This window comes from Lasioglossum baleicum, unplaced genomic scaffold, assembly GCF_051020765.1.
Source record: "Lasioglossum baleicum unplaced genomic scaffold, iyLasBale1 scaffold0021, whole genome shotgun sequence".
NCBI classification, from domain to species: domain Eukaryota; kingdom Metazoa; phylum Arthropoda; class Insecta; order Hymenoptera; family Halictidae; genus Lasioglossum; species Lasioglossum baleicum.
The window spans coordinates 4,431,115-4,456,461 of NW_027469081.1; the positions used below are offsets into that span (position 1 = coordinate 4,431,115).

The window sequence follows — 25,347 nt, forward strand, 5'->3', positions numbered from 1 at the left end:
ATTGCTTTTCGGAGAATGTTACACGGCGTCCCGTCGCACACCGTCGGAAATCCTATGTGTGAAACATCCAGATCAGATTTGTTACTGATCTCAGCCATTAACAGAATGAAATTGGGGTACAAAAGTTACCGAGCCGAAAGTTTCTACTGGCGCGGAAAGAAAAGCAATTAAAGAGACATGCACCACTCCTCCGACTCGTCTTAAGCCAATTCTTTTAAGGATCATACGGGGTTTCGGAACACGATCGGAAACTTTCATGGCAGACGGTTCCTTTAACTAGGTATTCTATCATTATTATTTAATCTTTCTACTGTAAATGTACACAGAAGATACAGATACAGCAGTAATTTTAAACAACTTTTCATCGCAATTTATGGGAGTCTACTGCAGTGCATACCAAACAGTGCGGCGCGAAATAATAAAAATTATATAAAAAAAATAAGTAAAATATGAAATAAAATATTCTCAATATAAATCGTTAAAATATAAATAAATTGCGCCGCAATTTTTTCATTTGCTGTAAAGTGCGCCGCGAGTAAAAAAAGTTTGGGAAGCACTGGTCTACTGTACCGATTATATCATTGAGCACTCTAATTTTTACATTGAATACGAAATGCTCCTTCGCTGGACAGGTCACTGCATTGCATTTTAAATATCTTCAATATACCAAGGAAACCGCCTGCACGATCATGTTAAATATCTGAGAAGCGCCAGAGATCCAGCGACTCGATCTTCCCCTCGAAGAAGAGAGTCCGTGCAGACCTGAGATCATATTTGCTCAGCGTTATTGCAATTTCACGCCGATAACCGTGACTTTCTGGCTACGTTTCGCCGAACAATCTCCTTTCTATAACACTATAACCGTTTGTCGATGAGCAAGTAAAATTATGGGAAAGAGAGAGAGAGAGATAGAGAAAGGGTGGGGGTTATCCGATGCCAAAAGCGCCATCCGTGGGATTCCAGGCGGGATTCGCGAGGTCTATCATCGATCCAGGACCCGTCTGGGAATCCCGTTAGGTCCGGGGTTGAAGATCAAGAACGGCGGATTCGTGGCACGCGCCAACCGGGCAAATATTTTCGGGGGAAAAAACGCGTGCAGAAACCGCGCGCGTGCGACGGAATTTCGCCGTTTGTGCCTCTCTTACCGACCTTCGATCCTTCCACGGCGAATGAGTCGTCCCGACGACGACAATACGCTCCGCGTCCTTGTTCTACCCCTTCAGAAAACCCTCTCGAAGCCTCTCGAACCCTCTTTTCTTACTACAGTCTGTCCCACAAGAGCGTGTCGGCGATATCTTCCTGTCACCCAATGAGGGGGAAATAAGGATAATATAAACAAACGCAGGTATGTCTTTAATACTACACCTTAGCTGAATATTTGTCAGTTGTGTTACTGACAGAGTGAAAAGAACCTGGCTCTCCGAGAAGAGTGCAACGTACGCGAAACCATGAATTTGGTACCAAATGGGAAAAAGTGAAAAACGCCATCACCGTACCTTGGCCATCCCAATCCCCTGATGCAAACCCAATAGAAAATGTGTGGTCCGTAAGGGTGTGGGTTCCGTTCGAGCGAGAGTGTGGTGGCACACTCACACGTCTCGCTAATGCACATTTGGGGCCCCTACGTAGTCACAATTGCTAGATAAAACATGAATCTAGCGCGCATGGTCCCTAAGATGGCCTACTTTTGCGTTTTCGGGGCGTAATTTGCATTATTCAGCAACAAGTGACTGTCGCTCGACAGCCACGATAGGCGGCAGCACTGTCGCGCCGCCATAATGTTTCTCGAACTCCGCTACATGCAGCCGAATAATACAAATTATGCCTCGAAACCGCAAAAATAGGCCCATGCGCGCTAGATTGATCTTTTATCTAGCGATTGTGACTACGTAGGGGCCCCAAATGTGCATTAGCGAGACGTGATTAGACAGAAGCCGGACCCTTGCAATCCTCGTGTACGTATATGTATCTAGCGTTGTGTGAGGGCGCCACCACACTTTCGCTCGACTAAGGTCAAAACCGAACCGGTACCCATAGGGGCAAGCTGAGAGGGAAACATATCACCAAAATAAGAACTCTTGCACACCATATTCGGAAGATACGGAGGTCGCTACCTGTAGCGTATAAATGTTTACTTGAAAGTATGCCGAGACGGTGCCAAGTGTATATTACTAAGTAAGAGCGTACAGATTCGGCTCACGCCAGGTATTTTTACATGAATATTTACAGAAATATCGTCGACATGCTCTTGTGGGACAGACAGTATGTTTCTCTATCTCTTCTTGGCCTCCGTTCTCGCGGCATCTGGTCGGTGCGATCTTTTATCTTCTTGATTATCGCATTTTCCCTTTCGCGCTATTCTGTGGCTCGGCCCGTGGTGCCTCGCGGGTCCATTTCCTTTTCGGTCGATGGACTTCAGCCGCAAAAGAGTGCGACAGGAAACGACGACGACTCGACGACGATGGCTAGTCGTGGTTATTTTCGAGCGACGTCGGCTCGATACGTGGAAGCCATTGTTCGCGCGCGGTCCTAGTTTGGCAGTGATCCTCGGTGTCAGCCGGTCTAATAAAAGCCGGGTCGAGCTAGAGAACGACTACCGATCGGACTCGACACTGTGATTCACCCCCCTACAAACTCACAGTACACCGGCCTGGATAAACGACCTGCTTCGGCTTCGGCTTCGGTTCCGAACGTCACGAGCAAACGGCCAAGTATACGGCGGGGAGAGAGAGAGAGAGGATCGTCCCCGTCAATTTGATAGATCTCTTAATCGCTTTGTGCCCCTCCGGAGTTCCATCTCGCCACTGTTTCCTGCGGTTCCGTTTCCCTTGTACGTTTCTTGATAGGTAATTAATTGCTCCCATCGAACATTCCGCCGAGACCGAGTTCCAATCGCAGTTGCCACGGGACCGTTCACTATCAAAAATTCGACGACTGATTTATGAACCTGACCGATCCCTGTGTATACGCGTCTCCCTCTTTCGATAACCTCTCCTCCGCCTTCGAATTCATCCCTCGTTGTTCGCTTTCCCGACGCGGTCTCGTCGCGAACTTATTCTTTTCTTTATTTTATTCTATATACCTTTGGACCGAAAGGATCTGTATTCGAAATAAAAATGTTCTACCTAAAATAAAATAAAGGAATTTATTTTCTTAAATTCTTCTGATGCTTTTACTGTTTTAAATTACACCTACTCATTTCGTCTAATGATAAATTTTGCTAAAATCGAAATGACTTGACTCGGAATAATTCTTCCGAATCAGTTTGAGAACAACTCCGCAGGACGTCCAATGAAAGATTATGGTCCGCACTATGTAATTGGACTTGGTGGAGCTATCTCGGGGACCTTATCGATCGCGGGAGAACGAGGATCCTTTCCCTTCGCCGGAAGAACGTTCTTCCAGGAGCGGTATTATTACGCGTTACAGGTGGGGCAATCGTATTTGACAAAATTGGTCTTGAGCTCGATCGAGATGGGTACGTGACCTACGACAATGTTCCCGGGGAAACGGTAAAATCCATCCGAAGAGTAGGAAATGACGCGAGAGGAAGCTAGATGGACGCTTTCGAAATGCCGGTCGATTCCACGAATGGCCACTTTTCGTGGCCGAACGCGGAAATTGCCAATTGATATGCAGACGATCTAAATACGCGAATCAATTCTTGTCGCGTTCTCGCGGAAATGTATTCTTGTCGGGAAATAATGCGTGGCGAAGCCTTAGGATTCGGTATAGCTGATCCTGGACATCCGTCGAAACATCCTTCAGGATCGATTCGGAAATATTATTTTAACCGCTCGGGATATATCTCCGACTGTTTGTTGGGAAAACAGAGGAATATACCCGACATCTTATAACGGAAAGAACATGTTTTCTAACTTGGCGAAGAAAAGTTGTTTCGTCTTCGTTTGTAATGGATTTCATATTTGCTTGAAACGGAGAGTAACAGAAATCCTGAAGAAATATTTATTCTCTAATTGTTTGTAATAGCATCGAGCACTTCGTATTTCTCCGAAGCGGAAGAGCGAGTTCATGACAATATCTACGGTGTATCGAGAAAATGTTTATTCGTCAATTTCATGAAGAAGAGGTAGCCTCGAATTAATATCTTCAGACGCTTTGTATTCCTTCTGGAACAACACAATTTTGATTCAGTTTGATGGAATTTATGCTTGAAATAACGAGGACAGACCCTCGATTGCTTTGGTCACTGAACCGACGCAAGGATTTCAATTAAAACGAGGAACACAATTTCAATATACAAACAAACGGAAGTCTACCTATGTAATTATTGGAAGAAGCGAGTTCAGAAGTACTGCTGCTTGTTTCAAGATCCCGATTCAAACACAATTAATGCAACGTTACTATTCATTTACTGTAATGGGAGCGTCAAAGTCACCGTCTATTCAGCGAAAACTGAACACGCGATAAACCCGCGGTAATTTCGGTGCAAAAGGCAAGGAAATTCTTGTTGCTCGAGCCCGGGGACAGTCGGATCGAACGACTTTGAAAAAGTTTAATTTCCCCGGTCGATCGACTCGGGCAACGCGATCGTCGCTCTTTTGAACTCGGTCGTCGAGCATTATTTACGAGAGGGATGAAAACCGCATTCCGGCAGGCTTTTCGCGCGCTTTGTCCGCGACGGTGTGTCCATCCGTCGAAGAGGAGGATGCCGCCGTCGACGGTATTTTTTTTCGCCATTTTCCCCTCCTCATCGATTATCGTTAGCCTCCCCGATGGAGGATTCCGCGAAGCTTAGCACTAGAACGCTATCCTGGTAGGCCGGATCGTCCGCTTCTAGCTCTCGCAGAGCGTGTCCCTAGGATTAGTTCCGGCTTTAATGCCCGACGACAAGGGATTTCAAAGGTAATTGAATCGAGACACAGATTCGCTGCAGCTTTAAAGCCGCGGCACCGCCGACGCCCGGCCCCGTCTCATGTATTTTTAAAGAGCCGATCGTACTCTGTTGCGTTTTCAACCGGTACAGCCTAGCTTCACCCTCCGTCCCTCTTCTCGGTTATGCTCATCTGTGTCCGACATTATCGACTATTCCGGTTCCGTTCACCGATCACCGCGTTAAGCCGGATTTTCGCTGTCCGTTAACGCACGCCAGGCCCAACTTCCGTCGCTGCGTTCTTCGGAACGGAACCGCTCACCGGAATACTCTTCGTACCGAGCGACGCGCCTCGATCAAGAATCCTCTCCTTGACAATTATGGTGTGGCTAGGCTATCCGTCAATTCAGCGGACAGAGATTGCCGATTTTATCCGCTTATCGCGATCTTCGTAGCCTCGGACTTCTCTGACAGAATAAATTGGAGACTAACGAGGGAGGTTTAGCCAACCGTACCGCGCCGATTTTAATAAAAATGTTCGTATGATATGAAACTGAACAAAAATATTTCACACGTGTTCTTTTTTCTGGCTGCCAACGTTCAGGCTAAGGAGGTGAAAATAGCTTTGAAAGTTGGGGTGAACAAATCATTTTATCGGATATCTCCGAAACTATTAAGTTTTATTTATTTCAAAAATCTGTTTACATTAAAAAGATTCGTCATCCAAAGAAGTGCAAATTGGATTATTGAAATTTTCGTCTAGACCTAATAGTTTCGGAGATACTCAATAAAATTGATGTTTTCATCCCCATAACATGAATTTCGGCAGCTATAAAGAAATACGTGTCAAATATCTTTTTTAGTTCTATATTATACCAAAATTTAATTGACCTAATCCTCTGTAAGGAGAGATACTCGTGCAACGAGAATAAGTAATTTTGACGAATCTCTTTCGTCGGAACGTATGTGTACGTTATCCAGTTAATTCTTCGTAGCTGGCTGGGCGAACAGAACCGGAAGCGATGTGTCTCTTTTTTTCGTGTCAGATGGCCCGTGCTCGTTGGGCACGTCGATTCGGCGGGGCCACGGTTTTGATCTGCCATGTGGAAGGATCCGATCGCTATGAAACGAGCGTCCGTGTAGCTACGTGGAGCAAACCTGTAATCGGATGGCTGAAGATCGCCCCCCTGTGACCGACGCCAAAAGGTACCCGCTTGTAAACATAATGAACGACATTTCGGACCTGGACAACCAGCCTCTCGCCCTTCTTTTTCTTTTTACTTTGTTTGGTCAAAGACAAAAGGGAGACGCAAACCAACCGTTGACCGTGTGTCCACCGCTGAATTTCGAGAGTGTCGTTATGGTCTAACCTCTACTCCGTCGACTAATTAGGCGTGACACTGTGGCCGGATAATTGAACGGCCATGTTCTCACGTCGTCGTGACTAAACTCCGGATTTTATGGATTTTTTAAGCTTGCATTTTGAGGAAGATTAACTCTCGACACTCGAGTGATTTACGCTATTAAACATTTAAGTTATTAATATCAATTTCATTCCCACGAAATTTTAAAAATCATAGAGAATAGAAATAGTCCAGGTCGAACAAAATGTTTCAGTTTCGAGATAAAATAGCTTCGAGTACAAAAAAAGGATCAAATTTCGAGGAAACCAGAAATTTTCAACCTTTTTTTTATACAGTCCCGTAGATTTTAACGAGAAAATGTCAAATATCCAAGTTCTAATCTTAGAAATCCACTGGTTCAAAAGATATGCGTGTTTTCAGTTCAGGGCTTTTCACCGTTCTTGTTAGGTAAGTGAAAATCGCTCAACTTTAAACACACATAACTTTTGAACCAGTGAGTTCGTAAGATTGGAATTTGGATTTTCGGCATTTTCTTGGTTGAAAAAGGTTGAAAATTTCTGGTCCCCTCAGACGAAGTTTAATCGACAATTTTTAAGAAAAATCGTATTCACTAATTCATTTTTGCGTCTTCTCTAGCACAGTGTCACTCGAATCGAATGTCGAATCTGATTTGAACTGTCTCGTGGGGTTACTGTCAATTAAATTGATTTCGATTAAGCCTCCTTGAACGCCGCAACAACGTGTAGGCGCGCGAGTCGAACGCGGCGTGCAGGATTTTATTAATTAATTTCATCGCATCATCGCGCGTAATCAAGCACTGCAACAAGCCCGCCGTGGAAGGTCGTCATGTGCGAACGCGAATGTTGCTCGAGTTTAAGTAAATAATTGATACCGGGGAACTTCGCGAAATACTGAATAAATATGAATTTCACAAGTGACTTTTAGTTATGGAACAGAATTTAACTGTTCGCATGGATATACGTGTACACGTGCACGGGGACACGTATGCACCGAAGAATCGCGATACATCCGTTAATATAATTTATCAATTGCATGGCAAACACGCCGTGCTGATTGTTTTACGTAAATTCGCATTCATATCACAGGAATATTCTGAAATGAACTTGTAAACAATCCGGTCTCGTAATGTTTGTTCCGTAATCGCGTTTCCCCTTGTACGAGAGTTTAATCATTTCGCTCTTCCGTTCCGAATGGTCCGCTAAAAATGTTGTCGGAAAACGCGCTGGGCTATAGACCGCGGATTTGACGTATCTAAAAAATTTCGAAACTCTGAAGGCGTGGAAAATTGAAATATGGTACACGTGTAGCTGTTAGCCCAAAGGGGTGCACGAATTTGCTTTTATCCCGGAAATCCTACAAGGATTAAATGCTAAAAATAAATTAATGGCATACCTCCAGAAATAAGTCAGCCGTTGATTGTCCAAACGGGAATTATGCTAGTTTAACCGTGACTTTTAATTTTCCAAAAAGATCCAAGGTGTAGTTGTAACACAGATGGTGTACGAAATAAATCAATTGCAAAGTGGAACAGCATGATTGCAAGAGAAGATGCTGTATTATAATGCATAAATGCTCGATTAACTTCGCGGGAAGTTTCGTATCCGCGGATATCTTCTTTCACAAGGATAATTTGAATTCATATCGGGTAGACACGCCTTCAAGTAAGATTAATTACGTCTACCTATTATTCGCCGTTTCTACTTATTATCTCCTAACCACCGTTCATTGTGCTGTCTAGATACCTTCTACTGCTTAATTAGGAAGCTTATATATCAAGATATTACGCAGTGGGAAGTGTGATGCGTCAGTGTCGTTGTTTGCGAAAATTTATGTAAGTAGAAACGAGCGGTATTGGTCAGACGTATAAGTTAAACGGTGCTGGTGCGCGTCGGGGCGTGATCAATCTCCAACATTGATTTATCGGTAAATGAAACCTAGCATGAAAAATTGTTATACATTTTCCATTTAGTTTTTTACGTCGCGTTGCCCTCGGCCAGGTTTAGTTACACAATGACGGAAGATGAAATCGCTGTTCGAATTTGATTGAAGTTTGATTAAAAATTGTGCCGCCCTCGAAAAGAGTCTAAGCGTCTAGGGGGGATGATTTACGTGTGAGAGAAATCAGAATGTGCCCATAATTATGAAACCGGTCTAACTCATATATTTCTTCTTTCGAGATATTTCAAGGAAAAGGATATTGACACTAAATGGTTCATCTCTGACGATATCGTAAAAATTATATTGAATTAATCTAGTTTAAAATAATGAGACATGTGAAATATAACTAGGCTGTGGATTTTTAAAATAATAGAATATAAAATTCCATAGAGTTTAATACGATTTTTATTCATTTCAGATCTGTGAAAGCCCTCTGCCACTGAAAATAATAATTGAAATTCGCCATGGAAAAATGAAAAATTGCGTAAACGCCCGCAGACCACTTTCATAATCGTGGGTAAACTATCGTTTTAGGCTGATCGTATACTATTCTTTCCGAACGTGTATCGAGTCGTTAGACGAGGTGTCGGTACCCCATACGAATCCCATGAAAGGCCAAACGGTGGATTATAAAGCAGACCTTTTTCTACGGCGACCGCTCGACACATTTAACGACGTCGACTGTTTAGTCGTGGGTACAAACACGTGAAAATTTCTATAGGCCGGTACACACACGGCGTTCACTTTATGGTATCGTTCGAGCGACAAATTGCACTAAAAATAACCCTTTGCGCTCTGCTGGCACATGACTATTCGTGCGTGTGAAGGTGGCCTCGAACGGGTACGCCATGTACACTCTGTTTTGCCTCCCTTTGAAGTGTAGACGATTGGAAGTCTCTCCTTTCCAGGCTTGCGAATTACGTAGCCGCGCGTCATTGTGGCGAACCGGCGCTGATACGTTTTTACAGCATGACCTATCTTCAGGCCGCGTGAAACCTTGCGCCCCAATGGATCTATTTGGAACAGCCACGGAGCCGATCGCTGATACACAGGCCGGATCACGTGAAAGAGCGCGCCTAAATGTCCCCATTCTTCCCGAAACTCGCAGAAACAACTATTTCGACCTCTGGCAAAGAATTTCGCTTTTTCCATTAGCTCCTCTCCTAAATGCGCGCCAATAGCTCAGCCAAAGTAAACTCTTTCAATTTTTCTCATTCGTAATTTTACTCTTTAGGACCTTCTCGAAAATTCTATACAAGTTTTCTCTGATGCCTTTAAGTATAATATTATTAACTGACTGATCTCTGTCCTGAAGTAAGGACTGTCAAACCAGCTGAACTTAGTGAAATGCGACAGAAGACGGAAAAAGAAGAACCACCAGAATGTCAGGTTTTATTGCCAGGGGACTCTTCTTCCACAAAATAGAATATCGTTTGTTTCTTTTTGTATTTTAGCATTAAGCAGAGTTTCAGTTTAAAAATCTATCATAAAATCTCATTTTTTATTTATGTGTTTAAACAGTGTTTAAATTATTTTACAACCCCATTAATGTAGGTATGCTATCAATAGGAGTCTTTTCTTACATGAGAACACGGATTAATCATTTTTACATTACTTCTTATGGGAAAGGTTGGTTTGGTATACAGTAAGGAGCATAACTGATCCCACACTTAATATATAAATAATTTCAGGCTAAATATTCCCAACGTTCCAAAGATTGTCAGATTACAAAGTAATATATTAAGGAGCACCTCGAAAGTTCTGTACAAGGTTTCTCTCATATAATTGAAGACTAAATAATGCAAACGTTCTAACGAGGGTGCGGAAATGATATTTGCCAGATTGTCTCGTCAGTTCGATTTCGTAGAATTTTACGATGTACTTCCCGAAGGAGTCGCGCGGGTCCCAATAGATTAAAGAATCCAATCTGTAGCCGCGCTTAAAGCCCCGTAATAGCACGGTGATAACGTATGCTGTGGAAGAGGATTTCTCAGATGGGAGACGTAACGTCTAACTACGCCTTTGCAACAGATATAATTGGACTCCCTTAATTACCTCGTCTCTGGATACAGCCGTGAGACGGGCTGGATAACGCATTCGATCCGCATTCAGACACCCAGACCGGAAGATTAACAACTCCAAAGGGAGCAAGAAGGATGTAGATCGCCTCAGCTGAGATATTAAGACGTTCAGCTGATCTGGCAGCCGCCGCGATGGTTGCTGGGCCAGAGTCTATAGACCAAGCACACCTGGTTTTTCATTGGGACTATTAACGTCACCAAAAAGAACTCTCTTTGGATTCCTTGTTTCGTCACTCCTTATATAAGTGACGCGTTTCGCATTAACCTCTCTTTCGATATTCAACCGCTTCATTCAATTAAATCACAATGTAATTCGTTCTTACAATTAGAAAGTACAGTGTAACTATGAATTGTACGTATACAAGAAGAAAAAGAGGTGAGAAAAGAAAAACACATTGAGTAATTTACATTACATTGTATTTCAATTATATTGAAGTTCGATTAAACTGATGATTCGCGTAATTAGAATTTAAATCAAGTGAAAGGTTCAAATTCAAATACTGTGTATATGAAATACGATGTGTTTAAATTAGCACAACTCTGCCCAGGACTTCGAAAATCCGCCCCCAGCACCAAAACAATAATCCCAGGGAAATCCCCCATTTCCCTGAACAAACTTTCATTTCGTACGCACAAGGATTTCCATATTGTCTTCGGAGAGCGGGCGCGCGCGTCGCCCACGCGTGCAAAATGGCCAAACATGGTATCATGAGCTGATACCATGAAACTAAACCGCGCCTGGCCGCGTACGAACAGTCATCAAATATACTTTCCAGCTTTCTCGCTCGTATTTGCGAGATCGCGGGTGTGGAAAGGGGTGCACGGGCGTTATTCAGATTTACATTTTCCCGCGGTAAAACGTTTTTCCCGGCGAGCGGCTCTATTTGCAGAGGCACAAAGCGACCGACTAAGAGTAGCAATCTCGGCGGGATACGTGTCGCCACGGGACAACACGTTCCGTGTAACAACACTTCTCCGGGTCGCATGGGCGTCGTCGTCGTCTGTGTCCGTCGATGTGGATTTGCAAGTTCCCTAGCAAGAGAGAGAGAGAGAGAGAGAGAGAGAGAGAGAGAGAGAGAGAGAGAGAGAGAGAGAGAGAGACACGCAAACCTACGCACACGAGATGAGTTTCGATGTGGTCGATGGAGCACCGGATACGATAACGGCGGCGGTCAGGGATTAACGCGTTGACTGCCCGGTGGTCACCGGTGACCGGCGCTAACAAATTATTCAGAGGCTATTACGATAAGGCAAAAGCCGTCCCAGGAAAATTTGTTGGTCGCGCGAACTACCGGATACCCGGCAAAATGTCTTTTCATGTTTTCGTGTTTAATAATGTCACTCATTTAATTTTAGCACTTGATCCTGAAGGATTTCCGGAATAGAAACATATTCGTGCACCCTTTTGGGCTTCCGGCTGTATGTGTACCAAATTTTAGGTTTCTGTGTCTACTTCTACGTCTACCTCTTGTAGACTCCGGATGTTTATGCAAAATCCAAAGCTTGTGCATCAGTTGCAAGATGCAGGAACTGAATATCAATTGATATTCTTCATTAATAATTTTAATGTGGTGAAAATAATATATTAATACTCTTAAAGTCTTTTAATATTTTCACTGTTTTGAACTGCGCGTGTTCATTTTTATTATAAATGCATGAAATCCGGAGGCTAGTAATGATCGAGATTGTTTTAGTACACCAGCTTGGAGGATGTGAAAGGATATCGGCATTGCTTATGGGACCTGATGGATACTTATATGTGACACGCAAGGGATTCGTGAAGTCGTCACCACGCTAAGCGACACTTCCACTGACAGATCCTAACTAATTAACACTGTCCCTTTTGGGATTGTTTGTGGACAGCGGAAGGATCCGCTAGCACGGACTGCTTTAGGTTAATGCGATCTCTCTAGACCTTTATGCTAATTCACCGTTTTAGACAGGAATTTGTAGAAAAGTTGATATCATTTTATTATGGTACATTACTATTTCAATCATACTTGAAATGTTGAAAAATCCGGCCAGATTTGATCGGTCAAATAAATTTCGAATGATATGACGCGATTTTAATTAACTTTGACGATCGGTTCCCATGAAATTGGAGCTCCATCAAAGCGGCAGCTATTGTAAAAAATCTCACTCGTGGATGTGACCCTCGCTTTTTCGACGTGGAAACCTGTCCGAGGATTTAATTTGTCCGCGGATCACTACGCGACTCGACACGGACCCATTTACAAAGGAATACTTTTTCGTTTACACCGTCTCTAATTAATGCCTACTAATTTCGACGCGAAGCATCTTTTGATAGAAAGTTCCTAATAATGCCTCCCCTCTCCCTCGATTAAAGAATATCGAACTTTCATGAATTTAATGCGAACAAAGCGTCGTGCGTAACCCCTAATGAAATTCTAACGCGCAATTTTCCAATATTCGTTTTACGTTGGCATTAAGTTAGTCTAAATTCAAATTCAACTTTCAATCTCTCTCCCTCTCTCAATCTCTCATTATATTTAAATCTAAATTCAAATTCACCTCTCAGCAACCCAATTTAAATCGAAATTCAAATTCAACTTTCAATCATCATATGTGCCTACAATACTCTCAAGATGTTTAAGCAAAATAAAAATATTCTGGAAGCTATACGAGAGCAATATTATAAAACAATAGCTAAAAATTTTTTCTTCCATGTCGCATTGCCATGTGAAAAAGCAATTGATAATAACGAGGAGAAAAATCGCGGCGTGTAGGTTCTCATGGGCAGGAAAATAGCACGATATGTACGTGAATGATCGAAATGGGTTGGCGTGATAGTGTGTCTCTTCGAACACGGTCGGATAAATGAAAAATTGGTGTAAAACAGTACGGTATAGTTTAAGATCGGGGTATCACGTTCAATTATTAATCAAGGAACAATGGATATGCTCGTAATATCCGCAGTGGCCAACATGTCCGTCCCGTGTCAGGTTATTGTAAACGGTGCTTTACACCGGTCTCGAGTCAAAATCAATAAACCGATTATTGGCCGGGCTGAACGGAGATTATGTTGCTTTGAATTGACACCCCGACACGGGCTTCGCGCCGATTGAATTTCGCGGGACTTTCTAGACGGCCGGACGTCCGTCCCAGTTCCTTTTTCCACGTCCGACACCGTAAAATCACGCTGAATGCAATCCTTGCGGACACTACTGCAAGAGGAATCGATCTTTTGTTGTCGGACTGGTCGCCCGGCGAAGTTTCCAGGCATTATGCGACCATGTTATTCGCTTACACACCGGCAAACAATGCGCTCTCTGGGGGAGAGAAAAAATATATATGTATATATACAATATATAGTATACAATACATATACAATATGTATATACAACGGGGCATTCCTCGGCGAGTCTCTCTTTTTAACGCCCGTCTATTTATTTAACGGTAAAATGAGTGACTGGTATAAATAGGACATTATTTTCTTCCACCAAGGTACAAACCCCCGTGAATGGGGATAGCCGAGAGAATAACGCGACATGGACTCCGCTCCAAGGAACAACGATGCACTGCTGAAATCTTTTTATGCGGCCACAGCCTCGCCTTAAGAAACTGTGACGAGGTACGAGCCTTTTCTGAAATTTAAATAACTGTGGTACAAACATTATTAACACTGCCGAGGGCCGAGGGATCACCGACATCAGAATTTTTATTTTAAAATTGTTTTAGACGTGCTTTCGTACGGATTCACATTGAATGAATTGTGCCATTCGAGCAGAATTGAATTTAGGAGAACAATTTGGTTGTTTTTCAACAGGAAGTAAAAATACGACGGAAATCTACGAGGTAGAACATTTTTTCACAGTTTCACTCTTCGAATATTCCTCTCGAAAATTGGACAATCCTTCGAGGATTAACGAAATTTTTCAATCAAAAAGAAGAATAAAAATAGTAGAAATTCAATTGATAGATGTTACAGTCGCAACTCGTGTTTCGAAGTCTACAGCGAACGAATAAAATAAATAAATCGAACTGTTATGGAACTATCGAGTGAGACGGATCTCGAAAATTTCGTAGAGGGCGTCGAACCTTCGCGTCGATTGTCGGAACCATGTCAGAATTATCGGCAGAGTGTATACTGTTTGCGAGAAACAATGGGTCAAACGGTGGGTCGTATGCCAAACACATGGGCTCGTTTACTCGAAGAGAAAGATCGCGTGTTATACTGGAGCGGCGAAGTCCTGGCGAGAGTGGCCGACAATGTTAATCAAGAAGAGTCGTTTCAGATTGATTACGGAGATGACTGTATCGATCGGAAGGTTGATTTGTGGATACAGGCCTGCCGTGACAAAGTCGGCAGAATTCTCTGTAATCGAAGAAACGTGTCGCAAGAACGCAGGACTCGCATATTCCGGGAAATCGAGCAAGTGATTATTATTCTGTTGTCTCCTCGACGTGGTTTTCATATCGGACAGCGTAAACGGTGAAATTACTAGACTGTGGATTTGTTTTCAACATAGAATACATATATATTTTCGTTACACAAGGATCTCTACTGTAATTCCGCAAATACCCATAAATCTACCAATGAACGGCCGATATTAATGTTTCAATGCTTAATCCAGGTGAGAGCAGAACTCATGGCGAAGATGAGGAAGGACTACTATGAAAGTTACAGCGAGATAAGACAGTTCACGAAAAAAGTAGACAGCCTGGGACATCAGCAGCGCAAGGTACACGCTAAAATTCATGAACTCGAGGACACCTGCGCTGGGAACGTGAGAAAATTTCGAAAGAAGTTCGGTCCTCTGCGAGTGAAAACGTTCAGGAACCTTGTGATCAGCGAAAGATTTATATTCGTGGATAGAAGACTGAAAGCGAAGTTCGTCGAACGGGTATGAACCTCCATTCAAATTGAATTTCTAAGTATCTCTGATTGCGAGAAATGATTCCCATTAAATTTTACATTTTATATATTCATCCGATGGGCGGTCGTCGATGCCCGATATAATTAAATGGTCAATTAAACTCTCATTTTATTCGAATCCGCACGAATTTATATTTTGCCTCGGGCTCCATCGAGTGTAGTAATTAATCGTGTTTTTCCGTGATAGATTTACGACATCGATCGCAAGAATATGAAGACATGTGCCAAGAGCATTAATACATTGACGAAAATGTAGGGAAAACAACGACGACGAGGAAAATTACATACAGACGAAGTGGAAAATGTCTGGTTGATGGAAAATACACAAAATTCAAATGTGTAGAGAATGTTTATGCAAAACTGGACACGATTTTATAATCGTCTCGTTAATTATATGTATAGTGTACTCGTGTTCTTTTCTATTCGCTAACCCACTTGTACACTAACAATACTTCTGCAATAAAAATAGTAATAAGTGAAGGAGTTACGTTTTTCATTTTTCCCCGCATACGTGCCATAATTTTAGGTACACACGTTCTCGACGGCAAGGACAGTGATCCTATTATTGTATCGTTGATAGTATCTGAAGTTACCGCGCATATTTCCGTCACAATATTAGATTCTATCGTCGACAGTTTCCCCGTTAGAAAATGCTTCCCACGAATTTACGTTAATTCAGTTTCGGCAACACGAAAATACAACTTCCTAAGTGATCCTCTGGCAAATGCGACACCGGGGAGTAGAACTATTGTTACGCCGCACAATGGTGAACCGTTTAGGAAAACGCGATTCGCGTAAAGATTGTCGTATAGTCATACTCGTCAACCGGTGTTATAGAGCACGGAATTATTTCACCTTGAACTTATTCGTGTCAACTGGCGCGGAAACGAGAGAACGCTTTTTTTAAAATACAGTTTGATGGAGCAGAAAAATTATCAGTTCGTGGAAAGTATTGAAATGCTCGTGGAAATACAGCGTGCCATTGTTGAATCCGTGGAAAATGTGATAAAATAAAATTCAATAACGTCTGATAACGGACGATATTATTACCTACATTTATAGAATTTCTAGAATGGCATGAATATTGTTTAATTCATCAATGCAGTTAAACTGCCGGTGCACTGCTTCGCGCTGTAAATTTTTCTGTAGACCATTTAATTTTTCGAAATGCCTGAATTTCAGCCCGTTAAATTGGCCAACGTATACAGCAACTTTCTGTTGTAATTTACGTGACAGAAATGTGTATATCTGTAGAAATACAATTTGTAGATGATATTGTAGATAATATTTGTACTACCGTTACGCGAACATCGTGTACTAACTTGAACGACGATGTTGAGGCAGGTCGCGCCGGGATTCTCATGACCAGGAGAACAGAACGACCGAGAAAGTTGCTGAATACCAAACCTCAGGACCGTGACCGAGCATCTGTTTAGCCGACCCCTTTTCATGCACATTGGATCCTCCGTCACCTACAAGTAATAAACCCATCAAAAAAATCACCTTGTTTATTTTTCCATATAATAAACTCCGTACTATTGGGTTGACAAGAAAGTAATTTCGGTATTTTAAGGTGAAATAAAAAACCGAATTTCTTTATCCTAACGATGAACTTTAATTATTAAGATATTTTCTTGTTTGTTCTTTTTGGCAAAAGATCATCGAACAATAGGGAAAATATCTTATCGATTACAGTTGATTGCTTGAATAAAAACATTCGGCTTTATTTCACTTTAAAATGCCGAAATTACTTTCTTGCCAACCCAATAAATTAATAGATAGCAACAATAAATGCACGTTCTCCTGGTGCAAACATTTCTGCTGATGTAAATAGAAGAAATAATTCGTGAAACACCATCATTGTCAGCTCGAACAATATTGAATCGATAAAATCTTTTAATTACTGCGAAATAGACCTAAAATGGACGTCTTTAAGACGTCGTGTGCCATCTGGGGCATTAATGGTTTAGAAAAAAGATATTCATTAACACAGTTTAATTGGAAGATAATTGGTACTCATGTTCTCGTCCTCTCTTGCTTGAAGAATAAAGAACGGCGCGCTGCATCTCGATCTCGATTGTTGAATAGGATCGATCTCGGCTAACAATATCGTCTTTGGAACGAATCTGTAACAGAAAGAATATATCCATTAATTTCAATTGACCAACAGTGAAACACAAAATTCGAATTAATAATAAATAAATAATGCAATTTGAATAGAAAATCAAACTTAATTTCAACGGAAAATAAATAACCTTGAATTCTATCCACGACACGATCTCAAATCCAATTAATCGTCACGACACAAAAGTAAATTATCGCGAGAAGGCAACACGATTCGAGAATAAATTTAAATTAATGAAAATTAAATAAGGTTAAACTCTTTACCTCCGAAAAACAGAAATTGTTGCCTCTTTCTTATGTAATTCTGTAGATTTTGACGAGAAAATGGCAAAAATCTACGCTTCACAATCCTGAGCGGTCAGTGATTCAAAATGCGTGTTTGATAAATAGAAATGCCCATGCCGTGCCACCTAACGGCACCGCTCGGTAAGCGGCATGCGACCGTTTTGCATACAAACATGGCGGGCACTCTTACCCGACAAAAATATTTGAAATAGGCCCGCTCTCTCTCTAAACCACGCATGACTTCTGAATCACTGATCTAAAATCTAAAGGATTGAATTTTTGAAGATTGGATTTATTGTAAATCCTAGTAGCACTATTCTGATCACATGATTTTCTAAATAACTGCACAAACTTCAAGAAACTATGTCTAACGAAATACGTATGGGAGAATTATCACATATTTTGTTCACATATTTCTTACAATATAATAAATAATGTAAGAGCAAATATCGCTGTCATTTATATAAAGTATAAACTATTTATGTCGAAGAAATAAAATTCTTTAATATGACCTTCAATAGCCGTGATCGTCTAGTGGTTAGGACCCTACGTTGTGGCCGTAGTAACCCAGGTTCGAATCCTGGTCACGGCAATGTGAAAACATTGTCACGGAGAAGGTTTATTTATTTTTACTTATTTTTCAGAAAATCTCCCAACTGCAAATTTACAATTTATTGATGCTGATCAAATGTCTGCGGAGCTTATTTTTAACCCTTTACACTCGGAGCTATTCTGACTCGAAAATGAAACATTTCTCTTCCGTGACCTAGAATAATTCCATTCCTTTTTTTGTATGAATATAAAATTGATATAATACCAGCATATTTAATAATGTAAAAATGTAAACAATATTTTGAGTAAATGGTACAGCAACTTTTATAATCCACATAAGATATATGAAATGATTTAAAATGTCCACGACCACACTTTAAGTTAAGCAATGGTTTATTATTCATTTTAATCAAACAAGGAACCATACGAAGATAACTCTACGTTTCATCACAGTTGCTTACAATCTGATGTAACTGACTGCAACCATGTGTACGAAAGTATAAGGACTTACATTAAGGTAAATAAACAATATATTTATAAATTGTCAGCAGAATTTCCTTCGCACGGTGAATAAATTCCAGGTGAAATTATGCGCGACGCCAGTTTGCAGCATTCGCCGTTGAAAGCGTTATCGTTGCTTAATTATATATTATACCTCTTTAAAAATCAATCGTTTTGTGCAAGTATGAATAAACGATCAAGATTCGTGTATGCAATTTTAATATTATATTTTATTGGACAGTGTACGCGTGTTTCTTGTCATGAGCTCTCTAATACAAACAGCGCTAACAAAGGTAGAACAATTTACCATAACTTTCTTATCCAAAAATAGTTTCATTTCTACAGAGACTAATTTTCGAAAAATTTAATAGTTCGCTCTCTCCGAGAATTAGAAGAATTAGACGTTACTGACAACACTGATGATTACTTAACAAATGGTGGTCGCAGTTCACGAAGTCCTGCCGAGTCTAGAAAACACCTAAGAGTGGGTGAGAAGAGAACAAGCATACCAAAACACACGAGTACATACTAATTATCTCAATTTTCATGCATTCTTTAATTATCAGGCGATGCCCATCAAGTTGCAAATTATTTCATTACTGGAGGACCGTTGAAGGGTCATTCTCACTTTGTAGGGTCATCCAATTGTGAGCCAAACAATGACGAAAGTAATATAGTCGGAATTAGTAACCCGGTGAGCAACAGTGATACTGACTTGCCAGCTGACTTGCCAGAAGACAATGAGAATAAGAATAGTGCTAATGCAAATTCATTCGATTCCCTCGTCGGTCTTCCATACATTCCTGCATTGCCTCAATTAGTTCAGCCTCACCTTTTACGCCGCCCTACTCCACGTATTCCTGTTATTGGTGGTATATTGCGTTCAATTGTACACCCTCGTTTTCATCATCATTTCAACAGGTTGCACTCTATCCCTGGTGCTCTTGTTGGAGCTGCTAATGCACAGTTGCATGGTTTGCTCAATGCACATCATGTGTTTCGTAAAACATTGCTACCAGGTATAGCTCAGGCTGAAGAAGGATCGCTTCTTGGGAGCACCAATCCAGTAAGTAACACCAAACAGTAAACTAAGTCTAAGAAAAAAGGTTTTGCATTGATTGCGAGCAGCAGGAATAAAATAAAAATTGATTTAATCCCTTAATGACTTTGTGATGCTAAAAACAACGTCACAATATTCTTCGTGAATGCATAAAGATCCACAGTCTAGTTATAATTCTGAACGCAACGAATATTTGTTTAGCCAACGCAGTACTCTTATGTCTTATCATGTTGTAGCAGACAGATGAAAGTAAAATCAATCCTGGAAGCGACTCGGTGCCCTCGAACGAAGAAACTGCACCTGTGCTAGGTGCATATCCTACAAGCTACAATAGCAAAGTATTTGAACAATCCGTTATACAACATTAAAGATTCATATATATTTTATCATACATCATTTTCAGTTTCCAGCGACGCATCTCGTTCATCCTGACTACTTTCCTCATCTACAACCCACTGGATACATTGTGAAGTTTGTACCGCACAATGGGGACTCGTACCCTCCAGTTGTTGGATCGCCACAACAACCTTCCGATTATACAGACAGCAATACGGACACGGAACAAAACTTAGGTTCTGTTAATAACGAAAACGAGGATGCGGATGTAGCTGAGCAGGATGATCCACCCGAAGGGAATGAAAATGTTAATACGAGTTTGGAGTAAGTCTTACACATATATATTTGTTCTATTATGGTAAATAGAAGTACTCTTTGATTATTTGAAAACATAAGCAGGACTCGTCTTTACATAGTACATTTATCGAATAGTTCTACACAGACGGCGGGAGGATGTTAAACATTCAAAAATTGGATTGACCAATAACTTGCATGAGTGAACAGTACTCAGCTTAAATCTGTTTGTTAAGAACTCCGTACAAAATGTAATGCAATTTCTTTCTGTACATGAGAGTGATTCTCATTTCAACATTAAAGTGCACATAAGTGAAAAGTGTTTATCAACTTCGTTGCACTGCTTGACCATCATTATCTCCTTCCTTTACCCTTTCCCTTTTTAGACGACGAACTAGATGGCTGGGAGGATTGTTCACCCATCGACTGTTTACCTTGACGAGTCTTTAACTTTGGAATAGTAGTGCCTAAGTAAATCAACAGAGAGTCTCTAGTCGGGAATTCGGATTTCACTGGGGAGCCATCGTCGTTTTTCAATTGCACACGAATACGACCTCGGTACAACAGTTCTTTGCTACGCTCCCTTGGATGCAATTTGTTTTCTACGCCGACGTTGAAACCAGCTGCCACTAGAACATCACGGATCTCCTGATGCGTAGGATTCTCCACGCATTTTTCTTTCGCGAGCTTCCGACCTCCTGCCAGCGTCCTTTTGCTGTTTATGTAAACAGGATAAATACAAACCCACCTGAAACACAAATAAAATCTGTCAGTGTTGTGTCAAAGAGGTTATGTACCAGCTGGTAGTTGCGCAACACGTATCTTGACTGAAGTTTATTACGAGAAAACAATTTCCCGATTGTCTTCATGGACATGTTCTCGAAAAATATGAACACGAACAAATGATTACTAAAATAAACATACCTCTCGCGATCACTGTGTTTCTTCAACGAGTTCCATACAAGCGCCATGTTAGATATTTTCGATATCGCAACAAACTAAATAATCGATAAACCTCACTTTCCAATTTGAACGTTTCTATCAGGAAAATATAGTATTCACAGATGTGTAAAATAACTGTTCTTATTATTTGAGAATGATCGTGCATTATTGGTGGGAAAAGTTCAATATTATTTATTAAAAAATTAATAAAAATAAATCTCCTGGGCTCGTCCGGGATTTGAACCCGGGACCTCTCGCACCCGAAGCGAGAATCATACCCCTAGACCAACGAGCCTTGTAACATTCACCTCTCAATAATAATTAGAAAACGTAAAAATAATTAATAATTACCATTTTGTAATCTGGAAACATTAACGAATAATATAAGAGTCGTATGTACCAGTATGAACATCTAAAATGTATTAAATAATTATTTTAACTTCTCATATATTATTATAATACAATAAACAAGACTGAATGAAAAGTAATAAATATATCAGTTGCAATATGTATTTCTGTGTCATTATTTATAGGAAATTGTTGATAGACGTTTTCTGCCCTGATATTCTCCGCTAATATAATTATTGATCGATAATGCATCTTTAATTTCATACACAGCTTATCCGTGATTTTGTTAATAAATTATGCAACAATAAAGATTACACTTGATAGAAAATAACACCGATGAGAACACTTCTATGGACAATTTAAAATATTCGATCACTATAATTGAATTACAAACTTTATACATACTCGAAGTTTCTCAGTCGATATCGTCGATATCTCACCAGAGTGGACAGTAGCACAGAAGTAAACAACGTGGTTTCGGTGAACAAATTGGTACGTGGTTATTAAGTTTTTAATTAACATGTCGTCGAACGAAATGGAAGTGGACGAAGAAAACGAGACGAAGCCGCTGAACTTCCACGAGTTGGAATTGGACGATAGGATATTGAAGGTACGGATCTATAATTCTAAGTTTAGAGGTTAGTTGGTAAAGAATCATTTCTTATTATTTTTATTTTAGGCGGTTGCAAAATTAGGTTGGCTGCAACCTACACTGATACAAGAAAAAGCGATACCGTTAATGCTAGAAGGAAAGGATATTCTGATCAGAGCACGTACAGGATCTGGAAAAACAGCTGCGTTTGCTATACCGCTGATTCAAAAAATTTTAATGAACAAACGCACGCAGAAGAAGCAAGAAATTAAAGGTCTCATCGTAGCACCTAGTAAGGAACTGTGTAAACAGATACACGACGTAGTGATTAATTTAACTATGAAATGTAGCAGAGAAGTGACAGCAGTCGATGTTAGTCCGCAAGTAGATCTGAGTGCTCAGAAATTATTGCTAACAGAGAACCCGGATATTGTGATTGGTACTCCAAGCAGGGTGTTGCAACATTTGAAAGCTAACAATATGAAATTGAAACGTACTTTGGAGACATTGGTCATTGACGAAGCTGATTTGGTATATATGCTTTAAAACAACCATAAACTAATAACAAATTCAAACGTAATAACAGTCCTAACATTTCAGATATTCTCTTTCGGATACGAAGATGAAATAAAAAATCTATTGAATTACTTGCCCACTGTGTACCAAGCGGCTTTGGCTTCTGCAACGTTATCCGAAGATGTCATCACTCTGAAGAAAATGGTTCTTCATAATCCAGCGACACTAAAACTAGAGGAGCCTCCGTTAGCCCCCTTATCTCAGTTATCGCATTACAGTCTTGCTGCAGAGGAAAATGATAAAGCTGCTATTTTGTACGCTCTATTGAAGCTAAAGTTAATCAGGTAACAAACGAAAAATTAATCTGTTTGAAATTGTAGACACATCAAATTTGATATAACGAACGTTTCTTTACAGAGGAAAGACTATCATCTTCGTAAACACAGTAGATCGCTGTTATAAATTAAAATTGTTTTTGGAACAATTCGGTATACCTACGTGTGTCTTAAATTCTGAATTGCCAGCAGTCTCACGATGTAGAGCAGTTACTCAATTCAACACCGGAACGTACGATATTATAATCGCGTCGGATGAAAAATCTTTGGAAGAAGTAAATTTCATATTTTAATAATTGAATTGTGCATATTATGCAAATATGTAATTTTGATTAATTTTGCAGCCTCATATAGTGAAAGTCAAGAAGGGAAAACGGAGGAAAGACAAGGAATCTGGCGTAGCACGCGGCATAGATTTTCAGTTTGTCTCTAATGTGATCAATTTCGATTTTCCTTGCGATGTAAATTCTTACATTCATAGAGCTGGGCGGACTGCACGAGGAAATAATCAAGGAACTGCATTGAGTTTTGTATCGATAAGAGAGAGGCCTCTCCTCGATCAGCTTGAAGAAGAATTAAAACATTGCTATAATCGGGACTCGTTATTCAAAACGTATCAGTTCAAGCTGGAGGAAGTGGAAGGCTTCAGGTTTTAGATTCTAGTTCTAATTATAATTCTAGAATCTAGTTTTAGATTAAAATAATGAATAATTTTGTAATTTTAGATACCGAGCAAAAGACGCCTGGAAAGCAGTCACGAGAATAGCTGTACGAGAAGCTCGTTTGAAAGAAATAAAACAGGAAGTTCTTACTTGTCAAAAATTGAAAAGCTATTTTGAGGACAACCCCCGAGATTTACAATCTTTGAGGCAAGACAAAGCGCTGCACACTGTAAAGTTACAGTCACACTTGAAAGATGTACCTGATTACATTGTTCCACCGAGTTTGAAAAGATTAATGGGCATTGGTAAAAGAAGAGGATTCAACAGAGAAGCCGCAGCATCCAGATCCACCGCCACGCAATCGAAATACAAAGCACGAGCATCGAATCCACTTGTCAGTTTAAAAATCAAGAAATAAAAGAACAATTTTGTAACAACATTCCCTTTTTTAAACTGGTGTTTATTCGTTTTCGTTCAATATAAATAACATTCTATTAAAACGTGTAACTTCGTGGTTGCAAATTGTACAAAACTGTAGGTGAAAAATTACATATTATTCAAGTATTTGTCTTGTTTTATCATATAATATAGGAATATCATAATCATTAAAATCTATGACTTTTCTGTAATCCGTTTAGGCTTGTATTTTTTCCTGATACCGTCGTTGCATCCTTCTCTGTTCCTGGCAAGCTCAATGGCATAGAATTGTATCCTAGTTGTGAGTATAGTGTTTGTGTCTGAGTAATCGTTTTCACAATCTGCCCTCAGCAATGTACCGAAACTGTAATCTTCCACGAGCCCTTTGAATTGTTCGCAGTATGGTCTCCACCTTGCTTTACCTTCTTCAGACTTTAATTTTTCCTCATCTATTTTGTGCACATTCAGATTGGGAAATGTATCCCGAAAGGTTTTGTATATTTGGTCGTCGTAAGGAGTCAGTTTCAGCAGTTTGGGATCGACCGAACATAAAATCTAAAATAGAGTAACATGTAACATTTGCATCTTATACTTTTTCCTTACTGAAATAAATGAATATATTTACATTGAAATAAACTTCAGCATGCTCCAACGCTTTCATCGCCCACATAGCTTCCACGGTGGGCTGGAAAAACAAGTATAATTAATATATAATTGTCAATTTCTAAGTTATAATCGTCTATTTATAATATTGTTTAGAAACAACTTACATCATTACCGAATTCCTCCGCGGGTCTGGACAACACGCTAGAACCAGCTATTAATTGATCCGCAGTCTTGAAATTAATTATCGAATAATTATAAATTCCATCATTGAAACAACATTTCGTAGATTAAATGTTTTAGACATTATTTACAGGAGAAAGTACGGGGTAGGTTAAGGACTGTGTTTTACGAGGAAAAAAGCTTGGAATGAGTACACGTTTATCGTACTTACAACATCTCCGACGAACGCCATTTCTCTATTATCTAAACGCAGGTGTTTACGGCAGAAATTATCAAATATTTCCTAGATTATTTATAACGTTATTCTATATTGATGATCGAGAATCGAAGATATAATGCACATGTCAAGCTATGTAGCTGAAACACACGTGCAATGAGACCAAGCGAAGTGACACCACGAGCAGAGCGGAACCAATCATTGTTCCGGTTTAACAGCTGCTTCTATCTCGTACGATACCAATA

At 40.3% G+C, this 25,347-nt stretch overlaps 5 protein-coding genes and 2 non-coding genes across 12 annotated transcripts in view; 4 read left to right on the forward strand and 3 right to left on the reverse strand.

Annotated features, from left to right (window-relative positions):
* The window catches only part of LOC143219024 (uncharacterized), a 70,969-nt gene extending 54,629 nt beyond the window's left edge, over positions 1-16,340 (forward strand). The window contains exons 1-5 of one of the 6 annotated variants that reach the window (XM_076444787.1): positions 1,893-9,786; positions 9,849-13,830; positions 14,495-14,635; positions 14,834-15,103; positions 15,323-16,108. In XM_076444787.1, coding sequence (XP_076300902.1) covers positions 13,720-13,830; positions 14,495-14,635; positions 14,834-15,103; positions 15,323-15,391 — 591 coding nt within the window. In that variant the 5' untranslated portion in view covers positions 1,893-9,786; positions 9,849-13,719 and the 3' untranslated portion in view covers positions 15,392-16,108. Of the gene's footprint in view, positions 1-1,892; positions 13,831-14,087; positions 14,636-14,833; positions 15,104-15,322 lie in introns of those variants that run through there. The other 5 variants (XM_076444786.1, XM_076444788.1, XM_076444789.1 and 2 more) reach the window with 5 other exon arrangements.
* A 1,311-nt stretch (positions 16,341-17,651) lies between these two features.
* LOC143219278 (uncharacterized) lies at positions 17,652-20,835 on the forward strand. The gene is made up of 5 exons (XM_076445293.1): positions 17,652-17,685; positions 18,969-19,085; positions 19,164-19,663; positions 19,894-19,995; positions 20,061-20,835. Exons 1-5 carry the CDS (start codon positions 17,652-17,654, stop codon positions 20,319-20,321), a joined length of 1,014 nt encoding a protein of 337 aa, XP_076301408.1. The 3' UTR covers positions 20,322-20,835.
* Trnah-gug (transfer RNA histidin (anticodon GUG)) lies at positions 18,065-18,136 on the forward strand. Its single transcript has one exon. It is a non-coding gene; the product is annotated as a tRNA-His (tRNA).
* Srp19 (signal recognition particle 19) lies at positions 20,642-21,258 on the reverse strand. Its single transcript, XM_076445294.1, has 2 exons — positions 21,212-21,258; positions 20,642-21,035 (listed from the first exon to the last, which is right to left on the reverse strand). Exons 1-2 carry the CDS (start codon positions 21,256-21,258, stop codon positions 20,642-20,644), a joined length of 441 nt encoding a protein of 146 aa, XP_076301409.1.
* A 194-nt stretch (positions 21,259-21,452) lies between these two features.
* On the reverse strand, positions 21,453-21,524 carry Trnap-cgg (transfer RNA proline (anticodon CGG)). Its single transcript has one exon. It is a non-coding gene; the product is annotated as a tRNA-Pro (tRNA).
* A 372-nt stretch (positions 21,525-21,896) lies between these two features.
* On the forward strand, positions 21,897-24,244 carry Hlc (putative ATP-dependent RNA helicase DDX56). The gene is made up of 6 exons (XM_076444778.1): positions 21,897-22,187; positions 22,257-22,700; positions 22,770-23,029; positions 23,103-23,295; positions 23,365-23,669; positions 23,746-24,244. Exons 1-6 carry the CDS (start codon positions 22,098-22,100, stop codon positions 24,098-24,100), a joined length of 1,647 nt encoding a protein of 548 aa, XP_076300893.1. The 5' UTR covers positions 21,897-22,097; the 3' UTR covers positions 24,101-24,244.
* A 50-nt stretch (positions 24,245-24,294) lies between these two features.
* LOC143219028 (protein PBDC1) lies at positions 24,295-25,344 on the reverse strand. The gene is made up of 4 exons (XM_076444793.1): positions 25,097-25,344; positions 24,870-24,935; positions 24,725-24,784; positions 24,295-24,654 (listed from the first exon to the last, which is right to left on the reverse strand). The coding sequence occupies exons 1-4, from the start codon at positions 25,115-25,117 to the stop codon at positions 24,295-24,297; spliced, it is 507 nt and encodes a 168-aa protein (XP_076300908.1). The 5' UTR covers positions 25,118-25,344.
* Between the last annotated feature and the right edge of the window lie 3 nt (positions 25,345-25,347).